The sequence below is a fragment of the Vulpes lagopus genome, chromosome 2, assembly GCF_018345385.1.
Source record: "Vulpes lagopus strain Blue_001 chromosome 2, ASM1834538v1, whole genome shotgun sequence".
In the NCBI taxonomy this organism is placed as follows: domain Eukaryota; kingdom Metazoa; phylum Chordata; class Mammalia; order Carnivora; family Canidae; genus Vulpes; species Vulpes lagopus.
Window position 1 is genome coordinate 86717276 of NC_054825.1, and position 24273 is coordinate 86741548.

Below are 24273 nucleotides of genomic sequence, written 5' to 3' on the forward strand. Positions count from 1 at the left end.
CACCAAAATCTCACTAGTATTTACATTTTCCCCCACTAATAGAATAAAATAGCACCTCATTTTAATCTGTACTTTTTAAGTGAAGGGAAATATTTCTCCCTGGTTAACTTACTCATAGAAGTTGTATTTAAAACATATTTTTTGGTCAATTATTTGAATCTTAAAATTTACTACCTTCTTAGTAATTCCCAAGAACTCCTTGTGTAATATAGAAATTAACTCTTGGTTTGTCTCTCACTGAGGACTCTCTCTTCAGACCACATGCTTCTCAGGGCTCCCACCCATTCCAATGGTTTTGACCACCATCTTTATGTTAAAGACCCCTCAATCCTCATGCTCAACAGAAAATCCTTTTGTTCCCCTCCCCAAACAGCTTGGAATAGTGTTAGGTACCCTGGGTGGTATAACTGAAATAGAGACCATAAAAGGACCATTTTTAAAGATTACATTATTTTTAGCACCATTTTAAAGATTAGATATGAATTAGAAAATAATTCCATAGTCTTAGTGCATAGAAACAACAAATGGATAAAAAATACTACATTAACTGCCTGAGTGCTTGAATAAATGAGTACAAAAATCTATTTTAAACATATTTTATTTACAAATCTCTAAATGCAATGTTCCATAAAAAAATATATACATGTTTCTATTTACATATTCTTAACTAAGTCTATTGATTTGAATTACAATTTAAATTCAATTTTGGAAAGCTTTCAGGATTTTCCTCTGAAAGTAAACATTTAAAAATACTATATACATAGGGGCATCTGGGTGGCTCAGTCGGTAAGTACCCGACTTGATTTCAGCTCAGGTCCTAGCCTCAGGGTCGTGAGATCAAGTCCTGCATCAGATTCCACGCTGAACATGGAGCCTGTTTAAGATTTTCTCTCCTTCTTCTTCTGCCTCTCATCCACACACTCATGCTCTCACATTCTCTCTAAAAAAAATAACAACTATATACAGACTTCCAAAAACAAATACCATGCTGAGGCACAAAAAGAAAAAGAAAAAGAATCTATTACAGGACTTGAAGTGATTAGAAAGGGCCCTGGGGCATCTTACCTACTATCATAGGAAGCAGGGTTCTTAAGAGCTTTCACAGTTACTCAACCCATCTAGATGGAAAATTTCAAATGTGACAGTGGTTTGTTCTTTCAAAGCCTCTGCAGTTTTCAGACCAAATGTGACAATGCCAGAGAGGCTCTTTGCACTTTATGTACACCCAGATACTCTTATTTGGTTGATATTGACAAAGAATAATTTCTGAAATCATGATCCTATCATGAAAGCAAGAAAACTGTTCAGGAGAAGCCAATCCTTCAAAGTTGTTGCAACTTTGTTGATCTTAGGAAAACTCTCCAGAATCTGCCGTAAGTCTATAACCAATCAAGGACTCCTTAGTACCCTCGTCCACAAGCAGATCCACTAACACATGTGGCTTGTCATAACCAAAGGAGGTGGTGGTGTTTCTCAGCATTACAGTCTCCTGTTCTCCAGTCTTTATTTCAGTTTTATTATTTGGGGGAAGTTCTGAGTCAGATAAGAAGCTGTCCGATTCCACAACGCCACTGTCAGAACCATTTCTGGAGTGATAGGAGTTGAAAGCGACAACACAGGGTTCAGACTGGTTACTATTTGAATGGACAGAATTCTCTGTCATTCCTGGGGTCAGAGGGCACCTAGAAGCCATGTCAGAAGTATTCTGTTCAGTGGTCACCACTTCTGTTTCACTGAAAAGGTCTTCTCGGGGTTCCATTTTTCCGGCATTGTCTTCAGTAGGCATACCTACAATTGTTGCTGGCGACAACTGCTCTTCCCAGACCATCTTCTCATTTTCTGGAACAATTGGCTGGTAGGTGACGGGTGATACACATTTTGATTCAGATTTGGTCTCAGAAGAGGCATTTTTTACCACAGACAGCTAAGGGAAGAGAAGTCAATGATTAAAAATAATAAAGTAGTAAGCTTAAGTGCATATCCTTTAAAAGTCATGGTCTAAGGGTAATGGACAATGAAATATACCACTAAAGGGCATACTTATGGGAACAATGTAGCAGTATCAGGTGGTTGCCTTTTCTTGCTTTTAAATGAAAATACACTATATTAAAAATAAGTTTTAGAATTTTTAAAGTCATCCACCATCTAACCAGTATGTGCTGTTTTTTTCTATTTTGTCTCCACATGTATGCACATTAAATTTGTAATGGGAGTACACCTATTTATATATTTTCACCATTCATCTTCATAATTATAATTTTTATTAGAATTTTCACTGCCTCATATAATTTCTTTATACTGATGATTAATTTCTCTAATAGCAAATATTGAAGAGTTTCCAATTTTTATTATTTATAGAACATGCTGAAGTGAATATTTTTACACATCTTTTTGTTTATGGAGTTTTTTAGTTTTTTAAAGAATAAATCCTTAAAAGTCTAGGAACAAGGAAAGGATAACTGTCTTGTGAGTTAGGGTCAAGAGTCCAGTCTCAAAGATTATGATACTGAGATGGTAGACTTCTTTGTAGAGCAGGAAGTTAGGAGTTTGGGCAGAGGTGTGGTTTCTGGGTATATATTCAGTAGTGTCAGCAAATAATCACTAAGTCAAAGGCTGTGGCATTGTTTATGGCACTACTACACTCCATATCCATTATAAGCTTACCTTTCTACCAGAGTTGTATTATTTTTACCAGTATATATCAGTTTTACCACTACTGATACTACTGGATAGTCAGGTTTATTTTTCCTTCTCTAGTGGGTATAAAATTATATACTACAAAGTCACTTTGTGCTTACTTACTTATTTATCCTAAATCAGTAAGAATAAGTACTATAATTCATACATGAATTACCTACCACTGATAATTCTTATTCACTTTACATAAAGTGCTTTCAAAACAAATTGAAATGGGTCCTTTGCGTGTTATAGAGGTATTATTCCTGTCCTATTTCATTCAAACAGTTACCATTCTGTTACCTGTAAGCGTTCTTTTCATTATACAAAAGGCTTTTATTTTCTTTAATTTTTTAAAAAAATTTATTAATGAGAGATACAGAGAGAGAGAGAGGGAGGCAGAGACACAGGCAGAGGGAGAAGCAGGCTCCATGCAGGGAGCCTGACGTGGGACTCGATCCCCAGTCTCCAGGATCACGCCCTGGACTGAAGGCGGCGCTAAACCGCTGAGCCACCGGGGCTGCGCTACAAAGGGCTTTTAAATGTTAGACATTAAAACATCAAACTTTCAAACTTCTGGGTTGCCTGGGTGGCTCAGTCAGTTAAGCATACAACTCTACTTCGGCTCAGGTCATGATCTTGGTTCCTGAGATGGAGCCCAGCATCAGGCTCCATGCTCAGTGGAGAGTCTGCTTAAGGATTTCTCTCCCTCTCCCTCTGCCCCTCCCCCTGTTCATGTGCGTGTATGGGCGCGCTCTCTTGTGGCCATCTTTCCTTCTATACTCCAACCATAAAGGTGTTTCTGTATTTTTGGAGTTTCAGAAGCCATGCTTTCTTGATGCTAGGCTTTAGCACATACTATCTCTTACTACTTGGGTAAACTCCTATCTATCCCTCAAGACTGCTTAAGCATCACTGCCTCCAGAAAGGCCACAACTAAGCCCCACCCTCCAAAGATGGACAGTCCTCATTGGCATGCACGTAAACTTCTATATTTGAACACCACACTCCCACTGAATACTTATTTTCTTCTCCAACTAAACTTTAAGCTCTTAACAGACTTATCCAATTATGCTCTTGTTCTGTACATTAAAAACTACCTGATGTGTAGTAAAAATTAGGTGGTTTTGGATGTGTGGCAGATTGAATGATTTATGATAGACTGACATGCTGCTGAACATCATTCTAACTTAAAAAGAAATTAGAACTATCAAAAAGGTACGAATAAACACTCTACGGTATATAATTAAAGAAAAATATTTAAATATGTTACCAAGGACTTGGGTAACATGATGCTTTCTCTCTTAAATGGATTCATCTTCTTAATGTAACAATACACAAATACCAGGATAAGTACTAGAAAAAGTAGGAGAGCAGCAACAATTGGAATCCAAACAGAATCTAAAAAAAGGGAAAAATCACAAATTAGAATTAGGATAGAATACTGCTATATCTATGAAATAGTTTTAAAGTCTTAGTGCTGTTCTTTAATAGATTTGCCAACTGGGAAATTAATACGGTCAGAGTTGCAAAGAACCCTTGCCACAGAAGTTGGGCAAGATAAAAAAAAAAAAACAAAAAAAACACTCAGGTACATATCCTAGATATGAAGAGGGCTCTTCTCAACTTGCAATTCTCTACTTTCTGTAACTCCATCTCCATGACACAAAGTGGCGAGAACAGATTTTCATAAGAACTTCCTTAAAGCCCCCCAATATAGGGTATTTCCAGAGTTACACTTTTCTCTCCGTTAATAAGGCAAAAGACAAAATTTTAAAAAATCTATCCCTTCAGAAGTAAATTCTGATAATGTAATAATTTAATCTTGCTCCTCAGAATTTTTGTCACATTTTATAATTATTTCGAGGCTGTAAATACCTTTAAAGAGATAGACATACACATAACATACACAGACAGGAAAGTTGCATAAGAATTAGATGCCCTTAAATGCAAACCAGAAATAATAACCTAAACTAGGAAAGATCTGTTTCAAAGCACATACATCTATAATCACTATTGTGTATTTTGTTCTAATGCTGCTTTTTATTTTCAAAGCACAATCTTCAGTATTTTTTTTTAAGATTTTATTTATTTATTCATGAGACACACAGAGAGAGAGGCAGAGACACAGGCAGAGGGAGAAGCAGGCTCCATGCAGGGAACCTGACATGGGACTCGATCCTGGGTCTCCAGGATCAGGCCCTGGGCTGAAGGCGGCGCTAAACCTCTGAGCCATCGGGCTGCCCCACAATCTTCAGTATTCTATTTTCACTGTCTTCTCTTCCAAATTAACAGTGCTCTACAATCCTGGTGGCATTTGTCTTCCTTACTAGCATTTTATTACCTTTAATTTCTATTCCAAAGTTACTTTTTTGGAATTGTCACTCTAGAAATTACTACTAAATGAACGAGTGTATAAAATATATTATTAACAGGATGTGGAAAAAATTATTACAACAGTAAAGATAAAATAACAACTAATGCCAGCACTGTATGTAGAAGCATGGCACAAGCAGGCAGGCAGGGAATACGGTTTCTGAGACACCGTGCTGCCACCATGTGGCCACAGTAGTAACTCAGTTTATAATTCAGTTTAAAAAAAATAAATCTGAGGCATTTGCATTATTTCACACTTTGTAGATTAATTAGGATTTTATTTTTTCAAAATAGCAATGCAAGTTGGCATAAAATGCACTGCATTATTTTAAGTCAAAAACTATTTGGAAAAAAAAAACCATTTGAAACCTTTGTTACAATAGCCTAAAAGTTACTAATATTAAATTCTAGGCATTTGGTCCAATTTTTGGCCTAGATCCCATTCTTCAAGAAGTTATTTGTATCATAAAATTTTGGTTGGGGGAGGCACCTGGATGGTTCAATCAATTAAGCATCTGACTTGATTTTAGCTCAGCTCGTGATCTCAAGGCTGTGAGATCAAGCCCCACTTCAGGCTCCATGCTCAGCATGGAGTCTGCCTGAGATTCTCCCTCCCTCTTCCTCTGCCACTCCCACTCATGCTCTCTCTCTAAAATAAATACATAAATCTTTAAAATAAATAAAAATAAAATAAAGCCATATTTAAAAACAGCCTGATAACTGGAAAATATATATATATATATATTCACACAGAGTTATCAAAACATGCTATCATAGAGAAAATTGTAAATAATCTAGAAGTCTCAAATTGAGGAACATTAAAATGAATACAAATTCTTCATGATAAAACAGTCTACATACATTAAAAAATAATACTAATAGAGAATATGAATTAAAATGGAAAAATATTTATAATATATACTTAAGGCAGTGTATAAAATTGTATATACTATACACTAACGATCATAGCTATGTAGAAAAAGGGAAATGGGATGAGGAAAAAAAAAAATACCATACTGTTAACTAAATATTTGGATGAAAGAACTACAAATAATTTTGTTTTCTTCCAGCTTTTTATATTTTAGAAATTATCTATAATGGAACATTTAAATTTCATAAGTGCAAAGAACAGCCCAAATTTTTGTTAAGGTACCTGCCACTTGAGAATATCAGTTCTAAAGTTCTATCATATATATTCCCCCCACACACACACACACAAAGAAAAGATAATAAAATAAAATTATTAAGTGTTATAAAAATGACCCATAACCTAACCTATCAATATTTATTTTTGGATACTAATTTCCAGTGTTTGTCCAGTTTGCATCACACATGCCAATGAATATTTTTGCTATTCAGTTTTTAAACTTACCACCCCCATTAAGAACATTCTAAAGGAAACATAACTTCTTGCTACGTGTAAATAGTAAGTTGCCTTATATCACTACAGTGTAATCTTGAAATGCTGACATTTATGCTTGGAGGTTTAGGTGTGCTTTCTTTACCCCTGGGTCAAAAGGTCATCACATAGCTTTCCAAATCGGTTGTTTTAGATCTCTCAGTGCCTGAAAAATAGCTTATTTTTACTTTTGGACTTCTCTAAGAAATGGAATTGCTAAGTATTTTTAAAAAGGACAGAGATTTATTGAAACTGCCTCTTTTCAGTTATCCCTCCCTGTATTTAGGAAGAACCAGCAGAAACTTGCCTTCTATGTGGTCATCATCAAAAGTGGTAATACAAAGCTCTCTGGACTTCTCAGTTACAACAGACCATTCTTTTGAGACTCCTTCTGCTGAAATACAGTAGTTCAAACTGAGGGAGGACACTGGGATCGTAAGGCGGCACTGAGTCTCATTGCAATCATCTTCGTCCTCTATACCCGTTGTGTATGTTGTCTGTATGGGGGAAACAACAACAGAGAAAATGCATGGCTTCTTTCATTCTGCAGAAAACAAAACAAAAACCAAAAAAAGCACCGTATTTATCCTGATCAAACACCTGAAGGAAATTTATGTGGTGTAAGTTGAATAGGTCTGTAAATAGTGTTGATGTCAAACAATAAGTCAATTTGTTATTTCAACACAGTGCTATGCTATGTATCCATGAACATGTTCTTTGTAGTGACAACAAATTTAAAAGCTCAAATAGCAGGAATGTTCAGTTAGTTTTTTTGGTTTTGCTTTTTTTTTTTTTTAAAGAATTTATTTATTTGTTCATGAGAGACACATACAGAGACATAGGCAGAGGAAGAAGCAGGTTCTCTGCAGGAGCCTGCTGCGGGCCTCGATCCCAAGACCCCGGGATCACACCCCGAGCCAAAGGCAGATGTTCAACCACTGAGTTGCCCAGGTGTCCCTCACTGTTAGTTGTTAAAGTGACAAATGGTCATTAGTCCTTTGAAAATAGTGCTAAATACCTAGCTGATGAGAGAGAAAAGCATCTGTAGGTAGAATGCAAAAGTTATTCTACAATGACTGCGGCTTCTCTTAGCGGTAGTACACAGAAGGCACTGAGCCAGCCTCTGCCAGTTTATCCTTCATTAGGGCAGCCAAAGGACAAGCATCACCTGTGCCAGGGAGCGCCTGCATGCACGAAGGCAGAACAGGGATGCCGGACTGCAAACAACTGCCACCAGAGCAGAAAGACATGTGAGCCACGAGGCCTGCAAAGGAGCTAGGAATCATCGAACCACACAGAAGCAGTCTGTTATGTCAGAAGAGAATTCAAAGGGGAGATGAAATGCTCGCTGAATACTGAAGAGTGAGTAGAAACTTGCCAAAGCTGAGAAGGTGGAGAGGGCCTTCTGAGAAAGAGCATGGCACCCACAGGGAACGAAGAGCCAAAAGTCACTCACCAAAGCACAAATAAAACATAGGCTGGAAAAGAATGGGGAGACAGGAAGCTGGAAAGGACACAGAGGCCAAATCATAAAGGCCTTGTAGGCCATACCATGAAAGGGAATTTAGATATGATTTTGTAGCTCACAGGGATTTGTGAAGGGATTTTAAGCAGTGAAGGAAGGTTAGATGTGCACTTCAGCAGGACAACTCCATTAAGCATCCAGAGTGATGTTTTAAAATCTATGTCAAATGTCACTCTTGCTGCTCAAATCTTTCCAAAGATGTAACGTCTTTGTCAGAATAACATCAAATCTCTCCAGTGCCCCAAGAGATGTGGCCCCCGGTGACCTCTGACCTCATCTGCTCCATCTTGCTGCTCTTCACACCCAGTGTGCTTCTGCCAGAATCTATGCCTCCCAACAGTTTCCCCATATATACCCATTAAGGTCACCTCCTAACCTCCTCCAGACCTGGCTCCAGTCTCACCTTTCCCTGTTCTGACCACCCTACAGAAAAGCACTATTGCCCCCAACCCTGCTGCCCATCCCCTGTCCCTGCTCTGTTTTCCTCCATTACATGGAGCACTGGAGCACTGTCTGTACTATTTGCTGCTATCTGCTGGTGCCAGGAACGCACAGAGCACATGCCTGACAAATACTACTAAATAAAGCAACAGCAGCGCTGTGGAGAATGGATGGACTAGAATCATTCCAATCCAAGTGTGGCCTGCACACCACTGTAGTAAGTATATTTCCACAGCAGTACCACTAACCTTTACTTTCAAAAACAAGGATTCCAATTATAGCTTCCTATTATTTTACATCACTAGCCATGAAGAAGAAAAGATTAAAATTATGTTCATGTTACCAGTGGAGAAATAGAAGTAAACAGGTTTAAAATCCTAGAATAGAGCCATGCTGTTAAATGAGGCAAGACAAAATTTAAATGTATCCACCTGCCCAGCATTAGTGATTTACTACAATACTGACTCCCCTCAACATTTATTTATGTGGTTTTTCTTACCAACATCTATGATCCGTAAGTCCTGCCTAGGTGTTCATAAGCATTCTACTTTCATTACATTACATATAGAGACAACTTATGCTAGCAACAGAAAAACAGATCAACAGAAACACATACCTCACTTCCATTTATTTTCATATACACGGTATACATGAATGTGTGACAATTATTTTCATCATATATGGGTACTGCCTGTCTTCCACTTATAGCAGTTAAAGGATGAAATAAATCAATAATGATTTGGTTTTCCATTTTTCTGATACCCAGTGCAGGTGGTCCAATTTTCCCTGTCGTGGTGGGGAGGACACACAAAAGCTGAATTAGTACTACCCCTGGAACTTCACAGCGCATTACATAAAATTGCCAAAATCAATCAACCTACTCTTTCTGTTGCTCTAAAGCAGGACCATGTTTAAACTATTCCACAAAGACCTAGAAGATATTCTAAATGCCCTTAAAAAAGAAATGTTAATCTCAAGCAGGAAGTATTCTTATCAAATCTAAACTCTAATAGTTTAAAGTCACTTCTAGTCCAAAAGGTAAATATTGTTTTACAAGGTTAAAAAAAACCTTGACATAACAGTAAGCTCTATCAGGATATTTTTCCTTTTTTTTGTGGTTCTGCAGATAAAAAGGAAAATCTTTCTCTCAAAAAATGTTTCAGAAAAGGCATTTTAGTTACCTTTGCCACACTCACTGAAACTCTTTGTATTACCAATATCTATGGACGTCTGGCATGAAGGCTCTTATAAAAGCTTGCTAAATATGTTGAACTTTTATTGTGAAAATTAAAACTAGATATTCATTCATTCATTCAGCAAATGCTTAGGATTATGTGTCACCAATGCTTGACACTTTGTTGGTGAATCATTTACCTATTCTTCATGTGTTTATTGCCCACTTACTATGTGCCACGCAGGTCTGTTCCTCAGGGCCTGGCATACTTTCTAGCACAGTGTGCCCTTGATAAATCTGATGGTGTAGCTATCAGATGACAAAGGCATGGACTCTGGGATATAACATTATTTCAAGGGCAAGTAAAGGAAGGGCCTCTAATAAGTAAGCACAATCTAAAGAGCAGGAGCAGAACCAAGGCTATGGTGGAAGAAGCAAAGAAGGAAGTGAAGATGGATAGCAAGGTACAAGGCCTAGAGTACTGGAGAGGACAAAGTGATCGTTTCTTTACTCATGAGTGAGGGTATGAGAGCTACACAGTAGGGTTTGGTCAGAGCAAAGGAATGGGCCATGAAGATTTTGGAGCCTGAGGCAATAACTAAGATAATATATCACAGGAATGCGTGGCTGGCAGAAGTCAGGGCTGAAAATCACTGGGGTTGAGGAGATGATAGAAATCTAACATTTGTTAATGTATTAAGTTGGTAGATAAAATTCCTCAAGGTCTTGGGGACTAGGCACAGTGTGGAAGAGGGAGACATCAGTGAGTATAACTCAGCAAGGAGTGATAGGGAAGGGGGTGAGGGGGAAGGCTCCTCGAGAGTCCCTGGGGGCAGCACTGACCCATGCTTTCAGGGAGTGGAAATGTAATTGTTTAGAAGGGGTACAGTGATGGGCACCTCTCACCCCAATTTTGTGGGGGCTTGGGCAAACAGGAAGACACAGACTCCCTAAATTCCTCCAAAGGTTTCTTGTAATTATTTTCAGCAAGTGCTAATAAAAGCAAATCTATACAGAAGATATGCGTAAATATTTTCAAATTTCAAAGATCTACTCACCTTGTCGACATAAAATAAATTCTTTTGATTCTACATAGGCTGATTCTTTTTGCCCAAGCCTAGCTTTAACTCTGGCCCAGAGAGAAAGTGATGGATCATTAATTACGGGAAAAATATTACAGTAATGATCTGAGGTGTTGCAGGCATCAATCCATACTGCTTCCCTAAAATTAGGAATAAAGAAACACAACAGTAACATTTACTGTCAATATACAAACTTGAATAATCTCTGTCTGTGCTTTGCTTTTCACGTACAGCATGGAGCTGGTAGAAAGAACTGATCAAGGATAGGATGGAGGAGCCAGACAAAGTAGGAAGTCTTACTCTTATCAGAAGTACTAGAAATCCCTCTACAATAAAGAGGCTCAATTCAAAATACAACACCTGAACAAAGCACATTCCACATACAGTTTTTAAAAATCTGATCTTTAAACCACTCTAGATTCTGTGAACATAATCATTACTTGACTGCAGAATCTAACGTATTACAGAGACTCCTGACACTTGTTGAAAAATTTTTTGAAATTTTGATCTTTCTACTCAATAATACATTTACTATGGAAAGTAAGAGGACATCTTTTTTAAAAAAAATATATTTTATGTATTTAGTTATAAGAGAGACAGAATGAGAGTACGGGTAGGAGCAGAGAAGAAGGACAGGCACACTCCACGCTGAGTGCAGAGCCCAATGTGGGGCTGGATCCCACGACCCTAAGATCCCACGCCCTGTGTCAAGCCCGAGCCCTGAGCCAGAGCCCGGAGTTGGCCTATCTGCTCAGTGGAGAGTCTACTAGAGGATTCTCTCTCTCTCCTCTCCTCCCAGTGCCCCTCTCCCCATCAGCACACATACATGTGCACTCTCTCAAATAAGTCTTTAAAAAAAAAAATCTCAGAAGTCAGGACTCCTCTACTTCAATTTTGATAGAAAGAAGAATTAAGAGGCAGGAATACTCTGAAAATAACTAATCTGCATCCTTAGCACTTCTGGAAGTACAAGCAGTTTAAGAAGTTCTTCCACATAGGAAAGAAAGATGATGAGAAAAAACATAAAGTTATGGGAAGTATAAAGACCTAGACAAAAACAGAATTAAAAAGATAAAAGAGTAATACTTACCCATAGTTCTTTACCTGTACAGTAAAAACAGGAATCTGTGGCATGGGTGGGTAGTTCCAAAATAGGACAGTATTAAAGTTATAGGCCTCAATTGTAATATTGGTTGGTACTGGCACTGTAAGAGATTCAAAAAGTAAAATGGACAACTGTAAGAAACTAACATTAACATTAGAAAACCCTGTAAGGAGCCATGTTAGCCAAATATGTATTTTGAAGAAAAGCAGAATTCACCAGAACAAATACAATTATTTAAATTGAGACTTACAAAAACTAATTTTATGAATAAATGTAAAATGTATAGAGTTCTGGTTCATTCTAAATTCCTAAAAAACTAATTTTATGAATAAATGTAAAATGTATAGAGTTCTGGTTCATTCTAAATTCCTAAAACACTGTAATATGAGGTAAATACAAATACAGTAGAGGCAATAAATCTCTATAATGTCTTTAGGAGTTTTTCTAAATAAATGCACTGTCTGTTGTAATAATAATCTTTAATTCATTTACTCACTAGAATTTCCCATATTTGAAACCACAGATTGCCTTCATTGTCTAGAGAACTGGCTATGCCAGGGAGGGGCAATTTCATTCTAAAATACCACCACGTAGGCTCTCAGCCCTCACCTGGTATTATCACACACCTTGGCACCTTTTCTAATAGCACAGGAATCGAGGCCTCACTTGGCTCCAGGAGCCATTCACCTTGTCAGTTTCATTAACTTTTTGCTCTCTGAGGTATGAAGGGCTCGTTACAAAACACACCTAATATTTCTTCTTGCCTTTGCTCTTGTAAACCATTTCAGAAAATGTCTGCTGAGAAGATGGGAGTCACATGAGAGAACAGGCAGGAGTCACTTTGATATCCTGTAACTAATTATCAAAACCAGCCACTTACTCCCCTGTGCAGTGTGAAAGGCTGCTGACCACCACCCCTTGGCAAACAAACACACATACATCTCCTCCCTTCCTTTTTTCTCTCTCCCTCCTTCTTTCTCTCCCTTCCTACCCTTATTTATGAGTGAACAGGAAGATACAGAGTTGGCAATATGACCCCAATTTTAAGAGTATTCAATCCTACCTACCTGAACACCATGAAACATAATTTACAATTACAATTAAAATAAATGAAAGGATGGCACTGTGGTCAGGTACAGTGGCTTCTAAACATAAATTATCAGCCTCAAAAATTCTGAGAAAGCCAAAAATTTATTTAAAAAAAAAAAGAAAAAATTCCCCAGCACAGGGCACCTGGGTGGCTCAGTTGGTTAGGCATCTGGCTCTTAATTTCGGCTCAAGTCAGGATCCTATGGTCCTGGGATTGAGCCCTGCATCGGGCTCTGCACTCAGTGGGGAGGTGACTTGTGATTCTCTTTCTCCCTTAGCCCTCCCCCTCCCACACACTCTCTCTAAAATAAATAAATGAATATTTTTTTAAAAATAAAAATTCCCTAGCTGACAATGATGATTACTTGGAGTTATATAAAGTGGACTGTTCTAATAAAAAATATTCCCTGGATTGGACATTAAGAAATGTGGGTTCTTTCCTAGTCATTTCAGACTTCCTAATCTGATACATGAGGTGTTAATTTCACATACATAAAGTATTTGCTTACTTTTGAAGGAAATGTCTACAGTACTTTTTCCCAAAGCAAAATTCCAATATTCAAACCCAAACTGGTACATTGCTTTAATTTACAATTATTTAAACTTGTATAATTGTTTTAAAACAGAACACAGAGCGGTTAAGCCTCTGCCTTCGGCTCAGGGCGTGATCCTGGGGTCCCAGGATTGAGTCCCACATCAGGCTCCCTGAGTGGAGCCTGCTTCTCCCTCTGCCTGTATCTGCCTTTCTCTTTCTGTGTCTCTCATGAATAAATAAAATCTTAAAAAAAAATAAAATAAAATAAAACAGAACACAGATCCAGAATTATTTCAGTAAAAAAGTTATGAACAATTAAATTCTACGCCTTTTTCCTTCCTTTTATGATTATTTTCCTTTGTAACTGGTTTTCAACAGGAGGTGATTTTTGTCTCCCAGGGGACATTTGGCACTGTCTGGAGACATTTTTGGTTCTCACAACTGAGTGGTAGTGGTAAGGTGCTACTGACATCTTGAGAATAGGGGCCAAGAATGTGAAGTATTCTATAAAGGCACAGGACAGCTCTCCAAGGTTTGGCAGTCCAAAATGCCAACAGCACTAAAGTTGAGGGATCATGCTTCATATGTTCACAACTTTAGGAATTTTTAATTATTGCTTAAGAGGAAAAACTAATTTAAAAATAGAATCCTTTTGATAAACCAATATATTACATGGCTTCCTCACAATGAGTACCTTTGGTTTTCATTTTTGTCTAACTTCTATAACTACTTATCAAAGCACTGTGACAATTTGTGCCAAAAGGTTGAGATTATGAAGCTGGAGGAGGTCTCACAGATTCAAACACTGCATGCTTATAGTATGCTGCTTCTTCTCCTTTTTTAAGATTTTATTTATCTATTCATGAGAGACACAGGGAGAGACAGGCAGACACAGGCAGAGGGAGGGAAGGCTCTCCCTCTGGGGAGCCTGATGTGGGACTGGATCCCAGGACTCTGGGATCACGACCTGCGTCGAAGGCAGACTCTCCTGCTGAGCCACCCAGGTGCTCCTAATATGCTCCTTCTGTAGCCAGTGATCAGACACCTACAAGTTTTCTATTTACTCTTCCTGAAATACTGCTGACAGCTACTGGTTCCTAGCATCTCTGGTTCTCTAAGCAATTTCCTTGCAGGTGAGCCAGACAGCACTGGGCTTGGCAGATTTAGCCCTGATTCTTCTCTTTTGGTTTCGGTAGAGCTCCATGGCATACTTAGCAGGGCCTACTGAGGCTTCTTTTTTCGGTTACTTTAGGCAGATTTTTGGATGTTTGCACCTCAACTTCATGAAACAACCTAGTCTCAGAGAGCCTACAATCTGTGGGGAGGAAATACAAGGCACCCCCGCCACACACACTCCTCAGGGTCAAATCAACATTAATATCAAATAATATAAACAGGGGTGCCTGGGTGGCTCAGTTAAGCATCTGCCTTTGGCTCAGGTCAGGATACTGGGGAAATGGGATTGAGCCCCATGTGGAGCTTCCGGCTCAGCAGAGTCCGCTCCTTCCTTTCTCTCTGCTCCTCCCCTGGCTTATGCATGTACTATGTCTTTCTCAAATAAATAAATAAAATCTACAAAAAAAATAATATTGTGGCACTGGTGGAGCATCTGCCTTCTGCTCAGATCGTGATCCTGGTGTCCTGGGATCAAGTCCTACATTGGGCTCCCTGCAGGGAGCCTGCTTCTCCCTCTGTCTCTGCCTCTCTCTGTGTCTCTCATGAATGAATAAATAAAATCTTTAATAATAATCATCATCACACATATAAACATTATTTTTAACCAGGTAAGAGAGGAGGAACCTGATGCTATGAAAACTCACACTGAATGTGAACTCTCAAAAGCCATTTCTTAACTTCAGCATCTCTTGCCTCTTCAGAGACTGAGAATTTTCAAACCTTCAGGTCCTGGTTCTTTTTTAACAGCCCTTCTTTTGGTTACTCTTTCTATTCTTGCATTTTACCACCAGAAGCAAGAAGAAACCATGTGGCACTTTCAGCACTGCTCGGCAACCTCCTGGCTAGGTCTTGAACTCAACAAGCACATTTCCTACTCTTCCTGCTATTAAAGGCAACGGTGTCCCTAAGCCTTCTGCCTCTGGTAACAAGGACGTGCTTTCCTCCAGTTTCCAAAAATGAAGAGTTCTTCACTGCCTTTTAAGTCTCTTTTAAAAAAAATCATTCCCAATAGGAATGACTAAACTGTACAGACTCACACTGAGATTCCTATATTCAAGGAACAGGCATATACAATATTAAATAAAGCACATTTACATTTAAGAAGAAGTTACTGAATCATAGTTATGAAACCACAAACAGGGGCACCTGGGTGACTCAGTCCTTAAATGTCTGCCTTTGGCTCAGGTCAAGATCCCAGGGTCCGAGGATAGAGTCCAGCATCAGGCTCCCTGTTCAATGGGGAGTCTGCTTCACTCTCTCCCTCCACCTCTGCCTGCCACTCCCCCTGCTCTTGCTTTGTCTCTGTCAAATAAATGAATAAATAAAAAAATAAAATAAACAAAAAACACACAAACAAAAAAACCCACAAAGTAGCCTGGCACACTAGGTTGGTTAGGTTTTAGTGTTAATCAAATGATGTCTCCCATAATTTAAGTTAAAGCTTGACTTGGTTGACTAGAAAAAGGGCTTAAATCACAGCTTTCAAAGCAAAAAGAGACAGGTGGTGGGAAGAGGAGGTTTCAATGGATACTAACAGAACTTACCATTCTACTAAAGGGGAAACTTTGAATATATACACTAAAGGATGTAACTTGTGGTTTTATGCTACCAGCAGAGAAACCATGTGGTTATTACACATCTGCCTTTGTCATTATTTGCCAAACTCTCATGATAAGTAGACATGAGTAGTTTTCTATTGTTTCAGAAGTTTGTGACCTAAAGTTTAAATTGTTTTATTTTATTTTTTTAAAAGATCTTATGTATTTATTCATGAGAGACACAGAGGGGCAGAGATGTAGCAGAGGGAGAAGCAGGCTTCATGCAGGGAGCCCGATAATGGGACTCAATCCTGGGACTGGGTGATCACACCCTGAGCCAAAGTCAGGTGCTCAACTGCTGAGCTACCCAGGCGTCCCTTAAATCATTTTATATTCAAATTAAAATAATTAAGGCTTACAGCAAACTTCTATTCAAAATAAATTTTTATTTTATGTCAATAAAAATATATGTAGAAATAGCAAGAAAGGATTATCTGTGGTGTTTAAGGAAGAGTATCTCATCACATAAAATAATCTTACAGATTTCTCTTGAAAATGATACAGATAGTTTTCTGTAACTCATGTTGTTTTGGAAATGAGTTCCGTTATTTGGTGCATGCTACCTAGAATAAACTTTTGCTGTTTTAAAATCTGCTTCTCAGAATGCCTCTGAACAGCTGAGGATTTAACAAAACCAAACACAGTAAAGAACAATCCGTTTTTTGTACCACTCTACAATGCAGGGTGCGTGGGGGGGGAGCTCTGGTTACAACCAACTGTTTCCTCTTGATAAACTGGGAGAGACAGGATATGAAAAGAAGAGCAAGGAAGAGGACAGAAAAACTGATCAGTACATGAGAAAGCAGCGCACAAGACAATGGGCAAGGGGAAATCACAAAAGACCAAAAAACCTCAGCTAGAAAGAACAGCTCTGTAACAATTGCTGGGGAAACAAGGACCTACGGACATCTCCAGATTTCCTGTGTGGATGATGGCCAGAATACAGGCTGCTATGTGTCCTCCATCCCATAACCACCAAAAGCATCTGTACCTCTACTGAAAAAGGGATAGTCACAGAAGTTCTTGCCCGATTTTAACAAAGACTATAAAAGTGCGTACATCTATGGCTGAGCAGAGCTCTGGAGTCTGTAGACACCATCTGACAATTTGCTTAACCAACCTCGCTCTGGGAAGGAGGAGCTGAGAAGCATAAAGGAGATAAAGGGGCCAGTAATTAAATTGTTTGGGGGGATTCTAAGCCTCCGACACTACAGCTCAAAAACAAGTGCTCCAAATTAAAGCATCAGACCCTTTTGTGAATGAACAACTTTCAGAGAAAAGCTCTCTAGCACCTTTCCCCTGGTGAAAGATAGAGTCATGGGTGTTTTTACAAAGGTTTCTTCTCTCATTACAAACTGAGAAATGGCATTGAGAAATCCAGGGAGACAAATCGAACTTCAATTAAAAAAAGAAAAAGAAGAAAGAAGAAAAGAAAGAAAGAAGAAAGAAATCAAGAAATCAATCCAAGGAGGAAAAGGGAGAAATATCAAACCAAGACTTCTGCAATTTTTTTTCAGAATATATTTAAATATGAGCACAATCTACCTCCTGAATGGTTTTATGGTCCTGATAAAATAGCTATTTTCTTAGTGCCTTCCAAATTTTTTTCTTAGCAAGCAGGAGTGTCTTCTAGATTTAAGATGAATAAAGACATTTTGATAACTCTTGCACATTTCAAATGTTCATAAAAGTTTTTTAATTGAAACATTTCAGTATTTTTCGGCTTTGAATCATCTGTCACTTTGAGATGAATATACAAAAAGTCTATTTTCCACTTTTATTACTTCCTTACCTTTAGAAAAAGAAATTCAGAGCTAAGGGTTCAAATAATAAAATTATTATTATAAATAATAAAATAATAAAGCTGTCACTCTATAAAATAGTTCCCTAGCTGGGTCAATATTCTTTTTTTTTTTAAGATTTTATTTATTTATATATGAGAGAGAGAGAGAGAGAGGCAGAGACACAGGCAGAGGGAGAAGCAGGCTCCATGCAGGGAGTCTGACGTGAGACTCGATCCCGGATCTCCAGGATCACGCCCTGGGCTGAAGGCGGGGCTAAACCGCTGAGCCACCTGGGCTGCCCTGGGTCAATACTCTTAATAGGTCTGCTCTTCTATTTGTCTTCAGGCTCTATTCTGATTTTATCACTCATTCTCTCTCTTAATTTGTGGAGCCCAGAATACAACAGATATGAATGAAATCCTTTCCTTTTTTTTTTTTTTTTAAAGAGATGGATATAATCAAATAGTAGCTTAGACTGAATTTGCAATTAACTAAAATCCCCCCAGATCTTTTACCCAAACCACCATTGGATAAGTTAGAGCTTCTCCAATAAACACCTGCTTAGCTTAGCCACTTTCTGATCTAAAATGCAGGATTTTTATATGTGCTCCTATTTATTCAATTTTGTCTAGTTGGGTTTGCTTGGCATGCCAACAAATTCTACTTGGACCAGATCCACCTATACCCTGAGAGAGGTCATTTCTCAAGACTAGTTCCCATTTGGACTAATTCACTCCAAGTTGAGAAATAGTTGAGAAATAGGAGCTGAAAAACTTTTTTCAGTTTCTGAAAAACAGGGGAAAGAGAGAAGAACAAGTTAGTTGCTGAACCTATTTTAAAGGTCTCATACTGATTTGGAATGATTTTTTTTTTTAAAGCCAACACAATTTCTCATATACAACTACAACAATTTAATATTTTAAAATATATTTGTTAAAATAAATAACAATGAACATAATGGTAATCACTAATGTGTGCATTAAACATTTACCACAAGACAAGCAATGTGCTCCACGTTGTTATGCCCTGTCTCCGTTAACCAACACAAACCATTCTATGAGAGAGGTGATACTGGTATACATATTTTTATCAATGAAAAAACAAAGGTGTAGAGAAGCTATTGAAAGACTTGACAGTCTATAAAGTTTTGTTGGTTTTGGTTAAGAAAAGCAACTTAGGCATAATTTTGGTAATAGTTTAAAATAAGAAAATGATCTCCATATATTAATACAAAGTGGAGATGATTATTTTCTGGTCACTTCACAAGCATCTAATTCAAGTAGTTTTGCATGATTTATTATACTATCACAATTATATGATGACCACAGCAAAATATGAACAATGTGTTAAAGGAAATCATTTCTTTGGAATGGACATGACTGAAATGGATATTGGTATTCTGATTTCTATGCACTGGGGTAATCTAAACCAAAGAGACTCCCTTAGTAAGAAAATTACGGGTAAATGGATTCCTTCCTGTCAGGAATTAATTTAATTCTGGTTCAATTCTCATTCTGTTTCTATCCAATTAAAATGGAACCATTAATTATTCATCTAGTTTATACAACAACGGCACTATTGCTGTTTGCTGCCAAATTTTATGAGATAGCTCTTTTATAAGGGTTATTTTTCTCTTTTTTTTTTTTTTTTAGGTTTTCCTCTATATGGAACTAAAATGAGAACCTTTCAAAGTCCATAGGAATCATGAATTTAAAAAAAAGGAATCATGAATAAGAATAAAATGAAAAAGAAATTATTAATACCCTATTCAATAAATGTAATTAAAATGCATGGTCTTAAGTATTTTGAATCTCTGAAATAAAAATAGGAGCCAAAGAAAATAATGAAAATTTTAAGCAACCCAGAACATTATCCTTTAGTCAGAAAAGAGATTTTCTCCACTTTATTAGTGGAGACAGTTAAGGTAAGAGCCCCACTTCTATTTGAGAAAGTACAGTATGCTCTTGAATATTACTAAAACCCACAGTGGAAGAGCAAACTGCAAGAAGACAGATACTGCTTCACTTAAAAATATATATACACTACTGGGGCGCCTGGGTAGCTCAGGTGGTTAACCGTCTTGCCTTTGGCTCAGGTCATGATGCCAGGGTCCTGAGTTCAAGCCCTTTGGGCTCCCTGCTCAGTGGAGAGTCTCCCTCTGCCCTTCCCCTTGCTCTTGCTTGCTCTCTTTCTGAATAAACAAATAAATAAAATCTTTAAGATATATATAGATTATCTACATATTATATATATATATATATATATATATACACACACACATACATACACTACTTTTATAGGTAAAACTGTATGAAAAGTGAAATGCCACTGATTATTAGATAGCATGCATGGGTTTCTTTTCCCTATTCATTCACTAAGAAATATTAACAAAAGCTCGTCACTGGAGCACAATACATGACCAACCACTTGGATTTTGCAGATTGACTATATCCTCTTGCCTGCTTCCTTGTTCCTACTAGATTCCCTCATCTAAAATGAACTATCAAAAATAGAGTAAAAGCCAAGACTGTAACAAGAGTTAATACCCTGAGTGTGTGTATTAAATGTCAGGCACTGGTGAGATAAGGAAGCTTGCCAAGAGCCAGAAGTAGGTTGTCCTTATTATGGATTTTCCTCTTACTCTCTGGAGACATTACATTTTAAACTAACTTTAAAAGCATAGGAGACACAAGACAAACTAGAGAAATACATGGAAAATCTAGACAAATGTATTGAAAATGCAATGAAAAAAGGAGGGCGGGCAAACAGGCAACACTCCCAGAGCTGGCTTCAAGGATGTACAAATTGTGTAACCACAAGGGGTCCCCCACACTTTCAGGTGTTAGAAATAGAAAAATGGAAGGTACCAGTCCTGCTTTCAAGGACTGTAATTGTATATAGCTAACAGTTATTAAGCGCTAGGCACTGCTGTTAACTTACCACATCTCATTTTCACAACAACCATATACAGTAGGTGCTATCAGTATCTCCATTTATGGATGAGAAATCAAGGCACTAAGAGGCCTGCCTTGGAAAAAGGTCACTTCTACTCAGGGAACCTGGCAGGTAGACTCCAGAGTCCAAGTTCTTAACCACTCTGGAAACTGCCATTACCTAAGGCAGGTGAGTCATCTACAAGGGCAGTTGCAGCACATTGTGATAAGGGCCTGGACTCTTGCACAGAGGCTACTGGAAAGTAAGATTGGGGTACCTGGCTTAGGAGGGCCCAGTCTGTACTCAGAAGGGCATGGCACATGATTTAATAATGCTACCTGAGCCATTCTCTTCCCACATCCATGAATGACTCCTGCTGACTGTCTTTTAAACTTTCTACAAACTGCCCTCTCTTCTCCATTTAAACTGCCATTTTCATTGAGTCGTCTCAATCTAAGCAGGAGCCTAACTGGCCTCCTTCCTTAGAGTCTACCCTCAAACTACTCTGTAAGATGAATGGTTTTTCTGAATGGCCCAACTGATCCTGCATAAAATCATTTCTCTTCTTAAAATAGGAGACTGACCTATTTTAGGTCAGTAATTAGGTGGGCTAATCCAGTGACTGCCCACTCAACCATAGTGAGCATATTTACTTTGTTGCCCTAGCATCTGTACTTCCTTCAGGAACATTATTTCTCTTCTGGAAACTCCCTTACTGCCACCGCAGGCAAGCAGGTGCCTGACCCAAGCTGAGCAAATCAGAGCCTTTGGGCTCTAACAAATCCCTTGAGATTTTGTTAGGATGGCGGAAGCTGCAAGATGCAAAACCCGAATACTGTCAACATCTATGATTCCTGCCAAGTAGGAGCAGCTGTTCACCTTCAGAGTTGGTAATAAGATATAGAGTCTTGGCACTTTTGAGTGACTGGCTCAGCTTTCGGAGGCCAAAGTGGCATCTCTACCTTTCTATCTCTTGCTTGGATTCTCTAAACCAATAAATTCCCCAATCTGCCAGAGTTAGCCAATGCTATGTTGCTAATCCTTTGCTTACACATGACAAGGCACTTCATTTCCCAGTCCCTACCTCTCTACCTGTCTTATCTCCCCTTGTATCCTCACACACATATTCTACAACGAAACCCTTAGTATTCCACTAATTGAACAAGCTGTTTCACACCCTCTCCCTCTGCACACCCAGTCTCTCTGTACCTCCAGCTCCAACTCTGGAGTTACCTGACTCCATAAAGTCCTTCCTGATTCCCCTGGTCAGAGCCAGATACCCCAACCTTGTTTGTCTAGTAGTCTGTGCAAGAGTCCAGGCCCTTATCACAATGTGCTGCAACTGCCCTTGTGGATGACTCACCTGCCCTAGGTAATGACAGTTTCCAGAGTGGTTAAAACTTGGGACTCTAGAGTCCACCTGCCAGGCTCCCCACTGAGTAGCAGTGACCTCTCTCCAAGTTGGGCAGACCTCTTTGTGCCTTGATTTCTCATCCATAAATGGAGATACTGATAGCACCTACTGTATTTGGTTTTTGTGAGAATGAGATGGGATAAGTTAACAGCAGTGCCTAGCGCTTAATAACTGTTAGCCAAATAATCATCCTTGAAAGCAGAAACTGAATAACTCCCATCTTTGTATCCCCAACATCTGGCACAATGCCTATCCCAAAGAATGTCTAATTATTGGTTTGCTTGCCTCTTAAAGAACAAGCCAGAGGACAGGTGGACATGAATGCAACACACCTACACGAAGCCCACAGACCAAGCCATAATACAGAGGTTTGGACCCAGAATTTGCCAAGGGTGCAGAAGACCAGGCCTCCCTGACCCCTTCGAGGCAACTGCTAACTGTGGATACTGAGAAGATACTCAAAACTGATGCGGATCCTGATACTTTAGGTTTAAGGCTCTTGCAGAAAATATTCACTGATTTCACCGGAGCTCCTAATCAACATTACGCCGAACTTTGAAAAACGTATTCCCTGCATTTATTTCCGGGGAAATCTCAGTGAACAGGCAGAAATAAAATGCTCAAGAACTAGGCTACGAGACGTACAGCCTAACACACCTGCTACCGAGTGCACGCGCTACAAGGCTTCCAGATTACACGTAAGAGGGCCAATCACTGCCACTTAATGATTTTCATGAGGGGAGCACAACTTTTTTCGTGACGATTTTGGGCTCCCCTCAGAGTACTTAAGTCCTGAGCGCTGGTCACAGGGTACACACGCTGACCGGGCAACTCACTTCTTTAAAAATGAATTACCAGAACTGGAGACCCACAGCCGCGTTTAGTCGTTTCGGCAACTACGGATAAGGCGAGAGAAAGGGAACTAAAGTCCACCGACCGCGGAGACCACGGCGGCCTTCCCAGGGGCCGCCCGCGCACGTCTGGGGGCGTCCGGGAACCCCGCGCGACGTCCCGGGCGGACGAGGGCGCGCCCCGCGGGGCCGTGCTTCTAGCCCCGGGCGGCTCCCAACCGCCGCCCCCCGCCCCCCGGCCGCAGCCCTGCCGCGAGCGACGTACCCGAAGACAGCTCCGGATCCGCGGGGCTCATCTCCACCCAGCACCCGGCCTGCAAGACGAGGACGAGCAGAAGGAGCAGGGCCATGCTGCCCGGAGCCGCCTCGGGGTGCGGCCCTCAGAGAATGCGGCGTCCAGCCTGCAGCCGGGCCTCGCGTCACTTCCGGACCGGCGGACCAGCGCTCTGAGGAGAGGTCCGGCGCGCACGCAGCGCGGAGCCCGAGTGGGGATTGGGGGTGGCGGGGGGAGGCGGGCGGGGGCGGGGGCGGGGGCGGGGGAGGCGGGCGGGGGCGGGGGGCTGGACGGGGAGGCGGGGCCACGGCGGAGGAGGCGGGGCCACGGCGGGGACGCCTGGCGCTGACCCGGCAGCGGGACAGGGCGGGGGCGGAGTCAAGGTCAGGAGGTGGAGTCACGGTGAGGAGGCGGGGCCAGAGCCGTGAGGCGGAACCCGAGCGGGAGCGTGAGCCTGAGGCGGGAGGCTGGGAACCCGGACGTGAGAGGGAATTCGGGGCAGCGACTCCCCAGCCGGGCGTCGGCTGGGAGGGCGGACTGGGGCGAGGAGGCCAGGATAGGCCGGCTCCAAGGACTCACAGCGTTAAGGGCGTCAGAGTCCGTGGCCGTGACAAGGGCCCACAGTTCTGAGGAACTTGGATCCAGAGGTCCCGTTCTTTCGATCTGGCACCACCTTCCGAGATTCTTCTTCCCGTTTTTGCAGTGTTCTGGGGTTGCAGAGCTTTTCCTGAGGCCACAGCCCAGCCACACTCCGTACTTGAACCCTGCTAGGCTTCGCCATCGAGGCGTCTGGAAGTCTGAGAGTTCAGAACAGAGCCCTAAATGCCTCTCTCATCCCTG

At 40.1% G+C, this 24273-nt stretch overlaps 1 protein-coding gene across 1 annotated transcript; it reads right to left on the reverse strand.

The window, feature by feature from the left end:
* Positions 1 to 832: 832 nt before the first annotated feature.
* IFNGR1 (interferon gamma receptor 1) lies at positions 833 to 23651 on the reverse strand. Its single transcript, XM_041745397.1, has 7 exons — positions 23425 to 23651; positions 11764 to 11878; positions 10650 to 10813; positions 9034 to 9203; positions 6759 to 6948; positions 3950 to 4077; positions 833 to 1924 (listed from the first exon to the last, which is right to left on the reverse strand). The coding sequence occupies exons 1-7, from the start codon at positions 23507 to 23509 to the stop codon at positions 1349 to 1351; spliced, it is 1428 nt and encodes a 475-aa protein (XP_041601331.1). The 5' UTR covers positions 23510 to 23651; the 3' UTR covers positions 833 to 1348.
* Positions 23652 to 24273: the final 622 nt, after the last annotated feature.